The sequence below is a fragment of the Chaetodon trifascialis genome, chromosome 17 (genome assembly GCF_039877785.1).
Source record: "Chaetodon trifascialis isolate fChaTrf1 chromosome 17, fChaTrf1.hap1, whole genome shotgun sequence".
Classification (NCBI taxonomy): domain Eukaryota; kingdom Metazoa; phylum Chordata; class Actinopteri; order Chaetodontiformes; family Chaetodontidae; genus Chaetodon; species Chaetodon trifascialis.
Window position 1 is genome coordinate 17630290 of NC_092072.1, and position 14152 is coordinate 17644441.

Genomic DNA, 14152 nt, shown 5'->3' on the forward strand with positions numbered 1-14152 from the left:
ACAGCCAATTATCATTTGTACACTTTGGTTTTTATACTGATTAAACAAGCAAGATGTAATATGTTAATTACTTAACTTAAAATGTGCTAGAAAGTGTTTATTTATTTACATTTTGCTGTTTCCTCATTTCCAGTCTTTATGCTAAGCTAGCCATCTGCTGGCTGCAGCTTCATAGTGATTGAGTAGTATCCATCTCTTTCTAACTCTCTGGAAGAGAAGCAAATTAGCAAACTTCCCAAAATGTCAAAGTATTCCTTTAACTACCAACTTCCATTTACTCTAAAAACCCTGAAGAAGAGATTTCTGATGATAAGGGAAGAAAAAATGTGACATAACTTGAAAAGGTTGTTTGTTAATATTGTGAAAATGTTGTGAAATGCTGTGAAATGTCCTGTTTACTGGCAGCGCTGTGCTGCTGCATATTTCAGATCAAGCTACACGATCCTCTTCGCTCTGGATAGCCAAACTTACCAACACCTCTAAAGGCCTGTCTGAACACTTACCTCTGCACACACACTGATAACACACTCACTCACTCACTCACTCACTCACTCACTCACTCACTCACTCACTCACTCACTCACTCACTCACCAGTCCTGAGGCGAAGAACACCGCCAGCAGCGCGAGACAGGTTCCCATGACGATGAGCAGCAAGAACACAATCAGCGGATGCTGCTGGCTCATTCTGTAGTAGGACTCGTACAGCCAGTCCTGGGGCTTCTTGTCCTCCACGCACACCTCACCCTGGAACCCCGGGCACCCGTCTCCAAGGCTCTCAGGCCCCTCGCCACCCTCGCCGCCATCGCTCTTCTCCAGCAGGTAGCGTCCTCGGGTCCACAGAGCCTCCTGCCACATGGGTAGCTGCCTCTGCAAGGACAGTCCTGCTTTCTGATTGACCAAAACAACGTGTGCACACAAGTGATCAGGGTGAGGGATGCTTTCTCTCCCCTTCCTCCTTATCCTAAAAAGCCAACCTCCTCTGGCTCCTCTTAATCTAGAAAAGTTTGGTCAGCTGTGTGGGATGGATGGCTGAGTAACAGAGAGACAACTTTTCAGCTCCTCCGGTTTCCCTTGCATCCTCTGCCACTCCCTCCGCTCGAGGCGACAAACTGAGTCAGGACAGTGTGAAAACCGATCTTCCTCCACCTCCTCCTCTTCCTCCCAGAGAAGGTGGTCGGACACCGAGGAGGAGAGATGAGACTTGACTTCCCCTCCTCGTGCTTCTCCTTCTTGTCTGCTCTTTATGCTTGGTCAGGCAGCCTCCGCTCACCGCTCTGCGCTGTGGCTGCGACGAGGCAACATGTTACTCTGCTGAGGTGCAGATGAGGACTGAGGGAGAGAGAGAATGTGTATGGCTGGGAGGGAGAGAAGAGAGCGAGAGGAGAGAGGGTGTGTACCAATGTGTGTGGTGGGGAGAGCTTGTGGGTAAAAGTGTGTGTATATGTGTGTGTGTGTGCTGTACCTATCAGAGCGAGTGGAAATGTGAGAATGGTGATGTGTGAGATTAGCTAATGTGGAGAGAACTGGTATATGACTCAAGACTGTGTGTGTGTGCGTGTGTGTGTGCATGTGTGTCTGTGTGTGTGTGTGTGTGTGTGTGTGTGTGTGTGTGTGTGTGTGTGTGTGTGTGTGTGTGTGTGTGTGTGTGTGTTTGCAAGGTACAGAAAAAGTAGAGAGTTAGAAATTTACATAAGAGAGAAACAGAAGAAACAGAAGACAGAGCAAAGTTGGCAGGCAAGAAGAGAGGAAGAAGAAGAAGAAAGACTGTGTGTGTGTGTGTGTGTGTGTGTGTGTGTGTGTGTGTGTGTGTGTGTGTGTGTGTGTGTGTGTGTGTGTGTGTGTGTGCAAAGCAGAGTGAAAGTGAGTGAGTGAGAAGGGTTGTAACAGCTGCGCTAAACCAAGAAGAGCAGCAGAGTGTGGAGGGAAAGAGAATAAAATGCCATCCAGCAGCCGGTGAGGAGATAAAAAGGAGGGAAAGAAAAACACACACAGAAGGGGGAAGGACGGGGAGGAAGAGGAAGAAGAAACAAAGTCAGGAAGGAAAAACCTCAGGAGACAGAGAGAGTGTGGGAGGAAGAGAGATCGGTGCTTCAAACAGGGGGTTGTTGAAGGAGAGGGAGGAGAGAGCTGGTAATGAGTGAAAGTTTGAGGGAGGCAGCGTCTGTGTGTCGGTTGGTGGGAGTAAAATAAGATCTGATGAACCAAAATCCCAATATTCCTCTCCTCCTTCCAGCTTTCATTCCTCTCTCCCTTTCATTTGGAGCCCCGCTCTGCCACGGCGGTCCCTCTCTCTCCCCTCTGCATGTGATGCTCTGTGAAGTGTGAAAATGGCCGTGCCACTTCAATGTGTCGAACCCACATCGTTTCCCTTCAGCACGTGAACCAGACAGAGCGAGGAAGGGAGAGTGCGCTCGGGCCAAGTCTGCAGCGTCTCTGATCATGATAAATACCGCATATAGAACTTTTGGGAATGCACTTGATCTCGAAGTGAAGGTGACGGAATAAGCTTCTGTCCCCGAGTGCCAACAATTACAAGCAGCCTTAAGCAAAGCGACAGATCATCTCCAGTGAAAAATGCATCCAGCTTGAGGGAAAACTGCTCAGAACTTGAACAGACTGTTCAGCCATGGGACCACTGGCTACTGTGCTCACAATTAGTGTGTCAAAATGCTGATGTTTAGCAGAAGATGTTTACCACAGCCACTATCTCAGTTTATAGCATGCTAACACTCACCAATAAGCACTAAGCCTAAACAGCTGACGGGTGGGAGTGCCATTCGTTTTGTAGGTAGCTGAGATATCCAACAGGTGGAATCTTTCACCTGCCTCATTCTCTGGGGGACCTTGGATGTCCATCAAGTTGCTTTTGAAATAATTCACACAAAAACAAAAAAACTCATGGTGGCGGGGGACAGTCTGGGGATCTGCACAAAATTTCATGGTAGTTTATCCAACATTTGGACCGTGCAACCAGCAGACTGATCAGCATTGCCATCCATGGAGCCCTGCTGCCAGCTTGGCGACACAATGAAGTTTTGGCAGTCTGTTTACAGCGTTTGTGTTGCCTTGCTTTGATTGATTGCACACATGAGGCAGTCAGTACATAAATGAAGAGGTCCTGAGGGCAGATTATTACAGCAAGTACACCAGCGTGCATCAGATTTTATCTTATTCCAGCTGTCAGTTCCACAACCTTCAGATATTTGTTGTATTTCTGAAAATCCCAGAATGCAACAATGACAGCATTTACATGCACAAAATAGAATATTTGCGCAAATCCAAAAACCTGCTGTTGTAGTTGTGGTCTTTCATGATGTTTAAAAAGTAGGTGTGTTCATCCTTCAGACCAGAAAGTCTAAATTGTAAAATGCTCCATTCGGAGAAAGGTCTAATTCAAAAATACCCAAACAGAATATACTGTTTACATGATGCGAATCAAATTCAGAATAGTGTCATATTTGGAATAATAGTGGAACTCTGATTAGCAATATGTGAGAAATGATTTGTAAGGGCTGGTCTAACACATGCTTCCTCAGGATTCATAGCTTTTTACTTCCATGCATTATGGAGCATATTGAGCTTCAGGTCTTGGATCAGCAGACAAACAAACAACTGGAAATCCAGTAGTGCTAAGATCAAATCAATTGTGGCTGTTCAGTGTTCGTGTGGCTGGAGAAAGAGAAAGAAGTGAAGGAAAAGACGTTTTCTCCCATTTTTCAGAAAGAGCATAGGACAGAGAAATCTATCACTGTGGAGGAAATGACATGGTGAGAGCTCACCGTCCAGTTGTGCAACGGAATGATGATAATGACAACGATGATGATAATGATATGCACATCATCATCTCGTCCTGCTGCACATTAACGTTTTTTTCCTCCACCCTTTTGTCCATGCAGGTCAGTAATAAATGGTGGATTTAATGCTGTCACTGCTGTTCAGTTGCTTTTAATCTAACAACAGCAGACATTTAATCAAAGCTGCATGCTTTGTGGCTGAAGGATTAAATACAGATTCTACCTGGAAATTTATTACGTTTATTTCGCTTTTGTCCAAAGTGACTGAAGTGCAAGAGTGTGAATGTAATATATTTACATCGAGAAATGACAATGTTAATTAATTGATGCTGTAGAGCTGAATCAGGGCAAACAGTTTGACATGCCACAGCACTGGATCCACTGACATTACTGACCTCCATTCAGGTGTGCCTGATTCAGGGCTGTCAACTCACACCTGTGCTTTCCCATTTGGAGCTACTCGCAGGAGAAAGAGCCTAAAAGTAATTGTTGACTTTCTTTCTGCTTACGCCTTGGTAACATGTTAGCAAACAATAAAATTCACCTTTAAGCTTGCCTTTCAGTGTCCAGCTTTCTTCACTCACTGGTTGTTTAGTCCAGCATTGTCCATCTCTCTCTCTCTCTCTCTCTCTTTTTCTTGCTGCTAGCCAGGAAGGCAAGCTTTTTGGAGAAAATGGCCACCAGCTGTTGGAGTGGATGAGAACCGTGAGACTCAACTCTGTACTAGGTTGCTAATTCTCAGTGGATTTAATTCAGTGTTGATATAAAAATATCATTTAATCCTGGTGTAAATTAAAAAATATTAATAATATTAAAAAACTGTTGTTGATGTTACTTTGATAAATCAAAGACAAGACAGTAAAATACGCACAATTTTGGCAGTTTTGGGATTAACATCAAAATCTTTCTCTAATGATTTCTCATTCACGACCCCATAACTTAACACTATGTTGAAACTACAAATAATCTGAGGTACAGCAATTTAAGTGTTACATAGCTACAAGAACGGAAACAGTTCTATAAGTAATTATAAATAATGGAGTACAAATTCATAGTGTAGAATAATTCCACATAAAAGTATCATTTGGCTTAATGACATAACATAAGGGAAACTTAAGTAATATGGTAAAAGTCTACAACAGAGAGAAAGGTTTTAATATCATGTGCTGCATTTCAACAGCAACACGAACTATATTCTCAGAAATGCCGAGCCTGAACTTATGGCCTGCTGCTCCAGCGGCTGATTAGAACAGGAGCGCGTTCTCAGTGTCAGTAACCTCCTGAATGTAAAGCAGTCTGCTGCTGTAAAAGATCAGGCCCTCTGGAACAGCCTAGGCCCAAATATTTATTTTAGTAACAGGAAAGACAGCAGCGAGATAGACGGGATGAGTGATGCCAGGAGTCACGCATCACAATAACCCAGATTCCCCCTGACAAGCTGATAGCTGTATGACATCAAGTGTGATGTATTTACAGCCGTTCGGCGTTGCTCATTCTGCCTCTATCGTGACTGTGAGTCTGTCTGTGCACTGTCCCGACGGCTTTGTGACGCCATGAAAATTGGTGTGAGTCTGGGTTTCATTGTCACATCAAATCTCTGCTCTGGTGGTAACAGAGGCATTTGACAAAACATGTGATGAGGTCTAGAGCTGCACTGTTTGGTGTCTATGTCTGTGTGTGTCGTCTCCTAACATATTGCAACATATCATATGCTTCCTGCTTGGTTGCCTTGAATAAGCTGAATATGTGTGTGTAATGTAATCTAATTAGGTCTGCCTTGACACAACAAAGAGAGGATTAATGAACTAAGCAGAGCTCTGTGCACACATACACAACCCCCGTGACAGAACTGCGTGTGTGTGCTTGTAATTGTGCAAGAGAGAGATATCTTGAACTGCGGGCCATTTTCTTTTATTCAGCTTGTCCTTCGCTCAGTGTGATAAATGTTGTTTTCATGAGCCCTTGAGCAATGTTACTCAAATTAGGGGAATCCCAGTCTTTACCAAGATTAACACACACACACACACATACATACACACAAACTTCCCCAAAATGGGCAGAAGCATCACTGTGGAGCTAATGTGTCAAGCATAACTTAGACTGTGAGGGGAGGAGGGAGAGAAATTTGAGGACACAACCTCAAAACTTCAAACACACACACACACCCTTTGCTGATAAGAGTGTGTGTGTGTGTGTGTGTGTGTGTGTGTGTGTGTGTGTGTGTGTGTGTGTGTGTGTGGGTGGGACACAGACAGCTACGGACAGTATACTACAACGCCTGTTTCTACCATGTTGTCAAACCACCGTCCATGTGCTATAAATGGGACATTCTATATAAACTGCTTTACTCCATCACATTAACCACAGGTATGGTGGTGCTGACCACCTGCTCACCCCTCTACACACACGGGCAGCGTTAAAGGCAGTGACAGAATGAGAGCGCATTGCGGAAGATTGGCCCCAACATGCTAATTCTGCATCAACACCCTCCCACATACAGACAGAGGCACAGTGTCAGGACGGAAGCACAGTGAGAGAATACGATGGAGCTATGCTGCCTTCATGTGCTGTGGGAGATACTGCAATAATAAACTTTATCTGTATAGCACAATTCATGCATAAAATGCAACACAAAGTGCTTAACATTAAAACGAATAATATCGTGTGATAAAAGAATAGAAACAAGGAAAATAAAATCAAAATGAAATAAAAGAAAGTAGAATCTGAGTTCAGAGGCTGGTCCAGAGTTTAGGAGTGCCCTTTAGTTCAGGCCTCAGGAACAGTCAAGAGGGTTCAGTCAGACAATCTAAGACAACAGGGCAAAGCAATTCGGTGATTTAAAAACCAATAAAATAATTTTAAATAAATTTGTGACAGACAGACAACGAATGTCAAGATTTTAAGATAGAAGAAAATTGGAATCACAACACGTGCTGCTGCGTTCTGTATGAGCTGTAAGCTGTGAGTTTTAATCACGTTTCTAATGTGATGTTCAAAATTTTGGTCAAAATCAGTGATAATGCCAAGTTTTTTGACTTGTTCCTTGGTGTTTAGTGTAAGTACATTTTAGTGTTCAGTTTCTTTCTCTCAGCTTTAGCATCAGTAAGGATGTTGGTTTTGTCTTGATTTAGCTGGAGGAAGTTCTGAGGCCCTTGACAAGCTGACGTCTGAGATGCATGCAATTAAGCTATTAATAGAACTGTAGTCAATTGAGCTTACAGACATATATAGGTGGGTATCGTCTGCGTAATTATGGAAATTGATGTTAGGATTTCTCAGAATATTGCAAAGTGATAGCATATAAAGACTGAAAATAACTGGACCTGAGATAGAGCCCTGCGGGATACCACATGCCAGAACTGTCGACCAGTTAGATAAGAACTGAACCATTTAAGAGCCGTCAGACAGACCAATCCAGTGCTCAAGTCTGTCCAGGAGAATATTCTGATCTACAGTATCGAATACAGCACTGAGATCAAACAGGAACAGCACAGACACCATTTTCTCATCACTAGAGCTGTTTCTGTACTGTGCTGGGCCCTAAATGTGATGTTTCAAGTAGGACTTGGACTCAATAGCAGACATGCAAACAGGGAGTAAGGGTGCTGGTGCTTGAGAACTCACTGATTGAAAACACAGAGGGAAAATGACACAGGTGATGAGACACTGGGAAAGGAATACACACTCGATGACAACAAACACTTGCAACACTGGTAACTGGCCAACTATCCCCTGAAGCAGCGGAAACAATCTGACAACGAGTCCTCTGCAGTCCACACTCTTTATGCTGTGCTTGATTGTGATGAGTCCCAGCTGCGTTGGAGCCAGCTCCCAAAGCCACCTGGAGAAGTAGCCTCTGCCAAAAAAAAAGGACACACAGGAAGCAAAGCCCCACACCTCTACGCAGCACATAATACCCAGAGTTCTTCAAAACACCACATTAAAACCAGACTGGACTTTTTCCAAACACACTGTTGTCACAGAGGAAATCATTAAGCTGTTTAAAAACAAGTTTTTTCTAAAATCTTACTTGCAAAAGGCAGGTTGGAGATCGGTCTGTAGTTAGAGATGACAGACCAATCTAAACAGTCTTTTTCAAGCAGTGGTTTAATTAGGGCGGAAAGGTGCCTATGAACAATGAGTGATTCATTATAGTTGAAACCCCCTCTGCCAAATAATTAAAAACCAATTTTAAAAAAGTAGTGTGAATGGGATCACAGTGAGCACAGGCAGAGGATTCTAACTCACAGACAACTTTCTTGATCATTTCTGAGTCCACCGCTATAAAGCAGTGCATGGTTCATTTGGATTTTGGAGTAATAATGTTTGTTCTGATGGCCACGATCTTATCTCTAAAATAGGCAGAAATTTAATTGCATTTTGTTGTGCTCGGGTGATCAGAGTCGTAGTTACGGGCAGGACTCATGAGACTATCAACAGCTGAAAAAACTCTTGGATTGTTACAATTTTTATTAATAAGTTCAGAGAAATGAGATCGTCTGGCATTTCTGACTGCTGTATTATATTCTGCCAGCAGTTCTTTTAAGATATCACAGTCGACCTGAAGTTTTTGCACCTGTCTGATGCAATATGGTCGATAGCTGATTGTAGTTTTGGATTTAGATTATCCACTAGATCATCAACAGATGATGGGAGAGTTGGCAAAGACGCAGACCTGTTATTCGTATCCAAGATAAAATTTTGTGCCAATTCAGATGTAAGATATTGGCATTTCACAGTGAATCTAGAATTAAAATTCAGCATTTGAGGAGAGACAGCAAATCCATTTAAGTAGTGATCAGACAGAACCACATTGATGACTGATGAAATGTCAACAACGTTCTGGTGTAATGACGAGGTCTAAGGTACGACCACATTGGTTGGATTGGTTCAGAGCATCAGAACATATGGTGGCTGTCCCTGCACCCCTTTTCCTTGTGTGATGGAGTGGGAGAAATTTTAATTCTGTTGGGCTTTGACATGAGCATGCACAAATGCCCCCTAATAAAGCGATAAATAATAATGTGAAGGTTGTTTCTGAGGATTTTTACCTTGATAAGAATCCATTTTTGTTGAAGCTGAATTAATGAGGGAAATCGACCACACTGAAAACACAACCTGACGTATCATCCCCTTATAAAGTTTTCATGGTCTGTCTCAGACATTAAAACAAATGAAGTGTAACATCTCTCGACATCTCCAAATTTTATTTTGGTAGTAATGTTAGATGCAGAAAGAGTTCATGCATGCTTACATGTGTTGATTTTGGTCATGCAAACAGCATCGGCTTATCAGTTTAACTAGCATGTTGCCTCTTCAGCCTCCATATCCAGCCACATTAGCATAACTTGAAATTGTGTTTCTGAATAACTGCTGAATGTAATCCAATATTCACTCTCCTTTTGGCTGTGTGTTGGTCTCCACCAGCTCCTATGGTGAATATCTGGTTCTGTAGCTGCTAAATGCTCCACTATGTTCACCAACTAGTGCTGGACAGGTAGCATACAGTGGCTTCATCACTTGCCTGCTGTTGCTGGAAAGAATGATGACATGAGCAGGCCAGTTTGCAGGCCAGAAATCCCAAACAAATAGCTAAAATGTGCTAAAATGTCTATAGATATCAGGGAACTTGGGGGTTCATCACTGCAAGCAACCCCCTTTCACGTTCCACTTTATGTCATATGGTCCACTTTTTATTTAAATATTGATCATTGCAGCTTTAATGATATGATGAATAATTTAGAGTATATTGTTAGAAGATATCGCATTATTTGTTGTTTGTGGGTGCATTAACCCCCAAAGTATTGACTTATTATTAACTATATAATATATATAAGGAAATATTCAAAAGGTCTATCTGTTTTTGATCGATATGCTCTATCGGTCCCGGCCAATTCCTGATTGGAGATGCTTGCTGATTGACAGTGACAAGTCGTATTTATAGATCGGGAGCTGGAAGAAAAACTGCAGCCTGAGGTGCAAAACGCTTTGTGGTGGAGACAAAGGGTATTTGTGTGTTCCACCGAGTCGCACATGCGCTTGTTATTGTGCTGTTTTAATGCACGGCTCTAAGACATTTCTTGTGTTTAAGAATCAGGTTGTTTAACTTTTTAGCTTGTCTTGGATAATCAAATGAATAATTAGGATGCATGATGCTGGCAAGGCCTGCTGAGAGAAATCTGCAGCTTGTCACTTTTTTTAAAACAGAGAGCAGCATGAGCCCAGGAAGAACAGAGAGAATAACGATTGGATTCGAGCTCGGTTTCCTCTGTGTGCTGCCGTTTTAAAGGACACCGATAAGCGGCCATACGCCCACCAGGATTGTCACAAATCAGTGTATGGACAATCTGCTTGGTGTCACAGAGCCACCTTCACTCATGTGGGAACTCAACAGGGATGAGGATCAGCCCAGTCTTATGGATTCACGGAAGCACACACATATTAAACGTCAAACATAGAATCTGCTCGCCTGTGCCCTGTCATATCAAATAAGACTGCTGAAGATATCGAAGACATCTAGGTTAAAAAGCATCTTGTGAATATTGAATTGGAACAGATGCAGCTGGGCACGAACAGTGATAATTACAGCAGGAGTGACGATGTGCTAGAAATTAAGCTGATTTCCCACCTTGATGAGAGAAAAGTGGGCTTCATCACCTAACTGGGTCTCTCTCAACCCAACGGTGATTAAAACACACTGAGAGATGACCTAGATAAGTAGCAATCAAGGTAGGAAGGTGGGAAAGAGACAAGCAGTGATGGAGAGAGAGAGAGAGAGAGAGAGAGAGAGAGAGAGAGAGAGAGAGAGAGAGAGAGAGAGAGAGAGAGAGCGATACCACCCACACTGAGAACTCCTGATTCCTCATTAAGACGAACACTGTGGGATTCATTAAGGACCACATGCAATGTTTTTCTCAATCAAACACAGTGATTTAAACCACTCTGTACACTCAGCCTTTTTTGCATTTGATCCCTTGACAAAAATTCCTTATTGGAGAGATACACAGGAATTGACAAAATACTAAGCTAATCAGTCTTTTAATTGCCGTTGATTGCTATTCTTCGGGGGATTCTTACAAGCCTTGTTAAAATGCGGTTTGGCTCCGATTCCCGCGGCACAAAATCTCGAGAAGCGGACGATGGTTGAGTTTGAAGACTCCCCGGACAAATACTGGAGCCTCACAACATCTTTAAGTGCTGGAGACGGGGATCTCTGCACTGACACTGTAAATACAGTCCTAAATAAGGCTGTTTGTAAGTGCTGGTCCCTGATTTGTTAGGTCTGAAAACTATCATAAAGATTAAATAGCAGATAAACTTTCAGAAAATCGTAACATGATCTACTCTGGCTTCACAGCTCACTGGGATTCAGTATCAATGGTAGTTATCTTAACACGTCAAGCACTAAGAAACCTGTATATTGGAAACAGTGGCACTTCAATGGTTTAAATACCATTAACGATCTATTCGAAGACAGGGTGTTTTTGTCATATGATAAGCTGTTACAGAAATTTAATCTGGTGGGAAAAGATAATTTTTGGAAATTTTTGCAAATAAGGAGTTGTATTACCTCAAAATCATGTAATATTACTGATAATATGGTGATAGATTATATGAAACTCCCTCTGCCAAAAAGAAAAGCCTCACAATTTTACAAAATTGCTAATTCTTCTCTCAGCAATGACTTTAACCACTTAAAGACGATCTGGCAGAGGGACCTTGGTGGAGAGATTGAAAGTGATAGATGGACAATAATCGTGGCTGACTGTGGTAAACATGTGAGAGAGGCAAGGGGTAAACTCACACAATATAACATATTACATAGAAACTATTACACACCATCCAGACTGTATAGGATGAAACTGCAGGGAGATGATTTATGTTGGAAATGCAAAGAGGACACTGGGACCTTCCTCCACTGTATGTGGGAATGTGTCGTAATTAGACCTTTCTGGGCTCAGATTCTTATTATTTTAAGTAACTGGCTCGGAGCAGAAATCTCCTCAAGTCCAGAGCTCTGCTTACTGGGGGATAAATCTCGGTTACCCAATATATCCAAATGTAACTTTTCTGTAATTTCGGTGGGCACAACAACAGCATGCCGAGTCATTTTAAGACACTGGAAAGCATCAAAAATTCCGCAAGTGAAAGAATGGGTCTGTGCAATGACTGAAAGTGCATCATATGAATGTATGCTTAGCAGATTGAGTGAGGACAGAAGGGATGGGGCGACCCCATGGAACAGGTTTTGGGACTATATAAAGATAAATAATGACCCCCACTAGGATTCTAGTTTTTGTTGTTGTGACTCCCCCAAGTTGGATCTTGTGATGTATAGCTCAGTAATATACCTATATGAAATACTATGTTGGCTGCCTATTTTCATTTCTTACGTTTTCCCTTTTTGCTTACTTATTTGTTTACTTGTCTCACTTGTTTACTCTCTGATGTGCTCAGTCTGTCGCTAGAATTGATTCCTGATTATACATCTATACTCCCTGTTCCTGTATGGAGAATAATGTTGGATTTGCCATGTACCAAGCCTGTGAAAAGTTCAATAAAAACTTGAATTTAAAAAAACATGTCAAGCACTATTTTTCCAACCTGGGGGTCTCGTCCTCCTCAGAAAAGAAGGGAAAACACATTGTATACATGTATTTATACTCTAATCTATATATATCTATACAGTGCTGTCACCAATGCCACCAGACTCAATTTACAGAAACAGTCGTTTTTACAAACTTCATTTAAATCCACACTCATCAAAAATGTTTGGTGATTGCCGGAACAGCGGAAAGATGAACTTTTCTTTTGTTTCAGTCAGATTTGAATGAAGCGTGTTGGTGGAGTGAGAGCAGCTGTTTCTGGTTAAACAATCAGTTAGCAAACAGCGGCCTATTCACATCGAGCAGACACTGAACAACGTTTGCATTCATCTGGAGCCAAGTTTCTCATCCTCGGGAAAATGTTACGCCCAATGTTCAGTCTTCTTTGAGAGAATTGATTAGTTTGATTAATTTGATTAGCCCGCTGTGTTCCTCGGCCTGTTGCTAGCTTTGCCTGTCTGCTGTTTGGAGCTTGGCAGGTAGTGTAAAATGGGTTTTAGAGCTTTTTTGCTGACAAATGAAAATAATGCTGATGAGAGTGGACCAAAACAGTAAAGTTACAGGCCCTTGAACCAAAACAATGAATTCAAAGATGATGAAATGCTGCATAGAACAGAGGGAAACTGCAGAATTGTGTGATAATTTTGTTACTACAAGTGACACCGTTCATATTACATGCAGTCACTGTCGATATAAAAATATTGATGATAGTAGCTTTAAACTCCTTAGGCTCCTGAACATATTCACATTTTGAAGAGGACGGTCATAAGTGCACAAAGATTTATTTTAAAATCTGAAAATGTATTATTTGTACAATATAAAGTACTAATGTGGTATTCTTACCAAAATTCAATACAAATATGCTCCTTTTCACAACCTGGAAGCTAAATGTTGAGCACTAAGTGCATTGCAGAAGTCTCCTCTGCCTGATCTCTCTGCTTCTCTACGTAAGAATCAAACCAGCTGTGGATGCAGCTGATCGCTGCCATGTTCGTTCAGCCGAGCATCAAGCTGTTGTAGTGGTTTAATTCAGCTTTGGCTGATGAGAGACTGCTGGCCTTCGTCATCAGGTTGTATTGCTGACTCTACTCAGACATAAGCCATAGTGATCATGGATGGTTTTCTGGTGGTTTGAGGTGAAAATACAGTGATTTCTAAGCTGAAGAGACAGGTTCAAGATGTTAAGCTCTTTACTTTCTCTGTTTTTGACTTTCTTCCCCTTAAGAGCACTCCGGAAAACTCTCATTCCTTCACCTCGTTCCTATCGTTCTCATTTGTGTCATTCAACCTCATTGCATTCAAACATAAATCCATGTCTCACTTTTGAACAGGTAGCAACTTTAGAATTTAAATGCTCTCACATTTTGGCCCCTTTCACCTTGTTCTTTGAGTCTAAGCTCTTCAAACGTCCTCTGCAGTTCATCCACATCACTGCTCAGAGGTCACATCGGTGAGTTTAAGACAGGCGGATCAGGATCGTCACAAAGATGCCAGGGCAGGTGCTTGAGAGCTGGCTGGACTGACTCTTTTCTATTATGACAAGCTCAGCTACCAGTACACCTAATCCTGAGCAAAACCTCACATACAAACACCTGACGTCCGCTGACGGCCCGCTGCGACTGAATGTGAAACTTGTGGACAAAGTCTGGCAGTGTGGAGTTAGCGCCTCTATATTTGGTTTCAGGGTTTAAGCGTACTGAAGACACCGACGAGCTCGGCAATGTCGAGCAGCCTTGTGCTTGAGGGGTTCT

The 14152-nt window shown here is 42.3% G+C and overlaps 1 protein-coding gene across 1 annotated transcript in view; it reads right to left on the reverse strand.

The window, feature by feature from the left end:
- The window catches only part of adcy2b (adenylate cyclase 2b (brain)), a 43625-nt gene extending 42293 nt beyond the window's left edge, over positions 1-1332 (reverse strand). Inside the window, exon 1 of the mRNA XM_070984359.1 lies at positions 593-1332. Coding sequence (XP_070840460.1) covers positions 593-856 — 264 coding nt within the window. The 5' untranslated portion in view covers positions 857-1332. The remainder of the gene's footprint in view (positions 1-592) is intronic.
- Positions 1333-14152: the final 12820 nt, after the last annotated feature.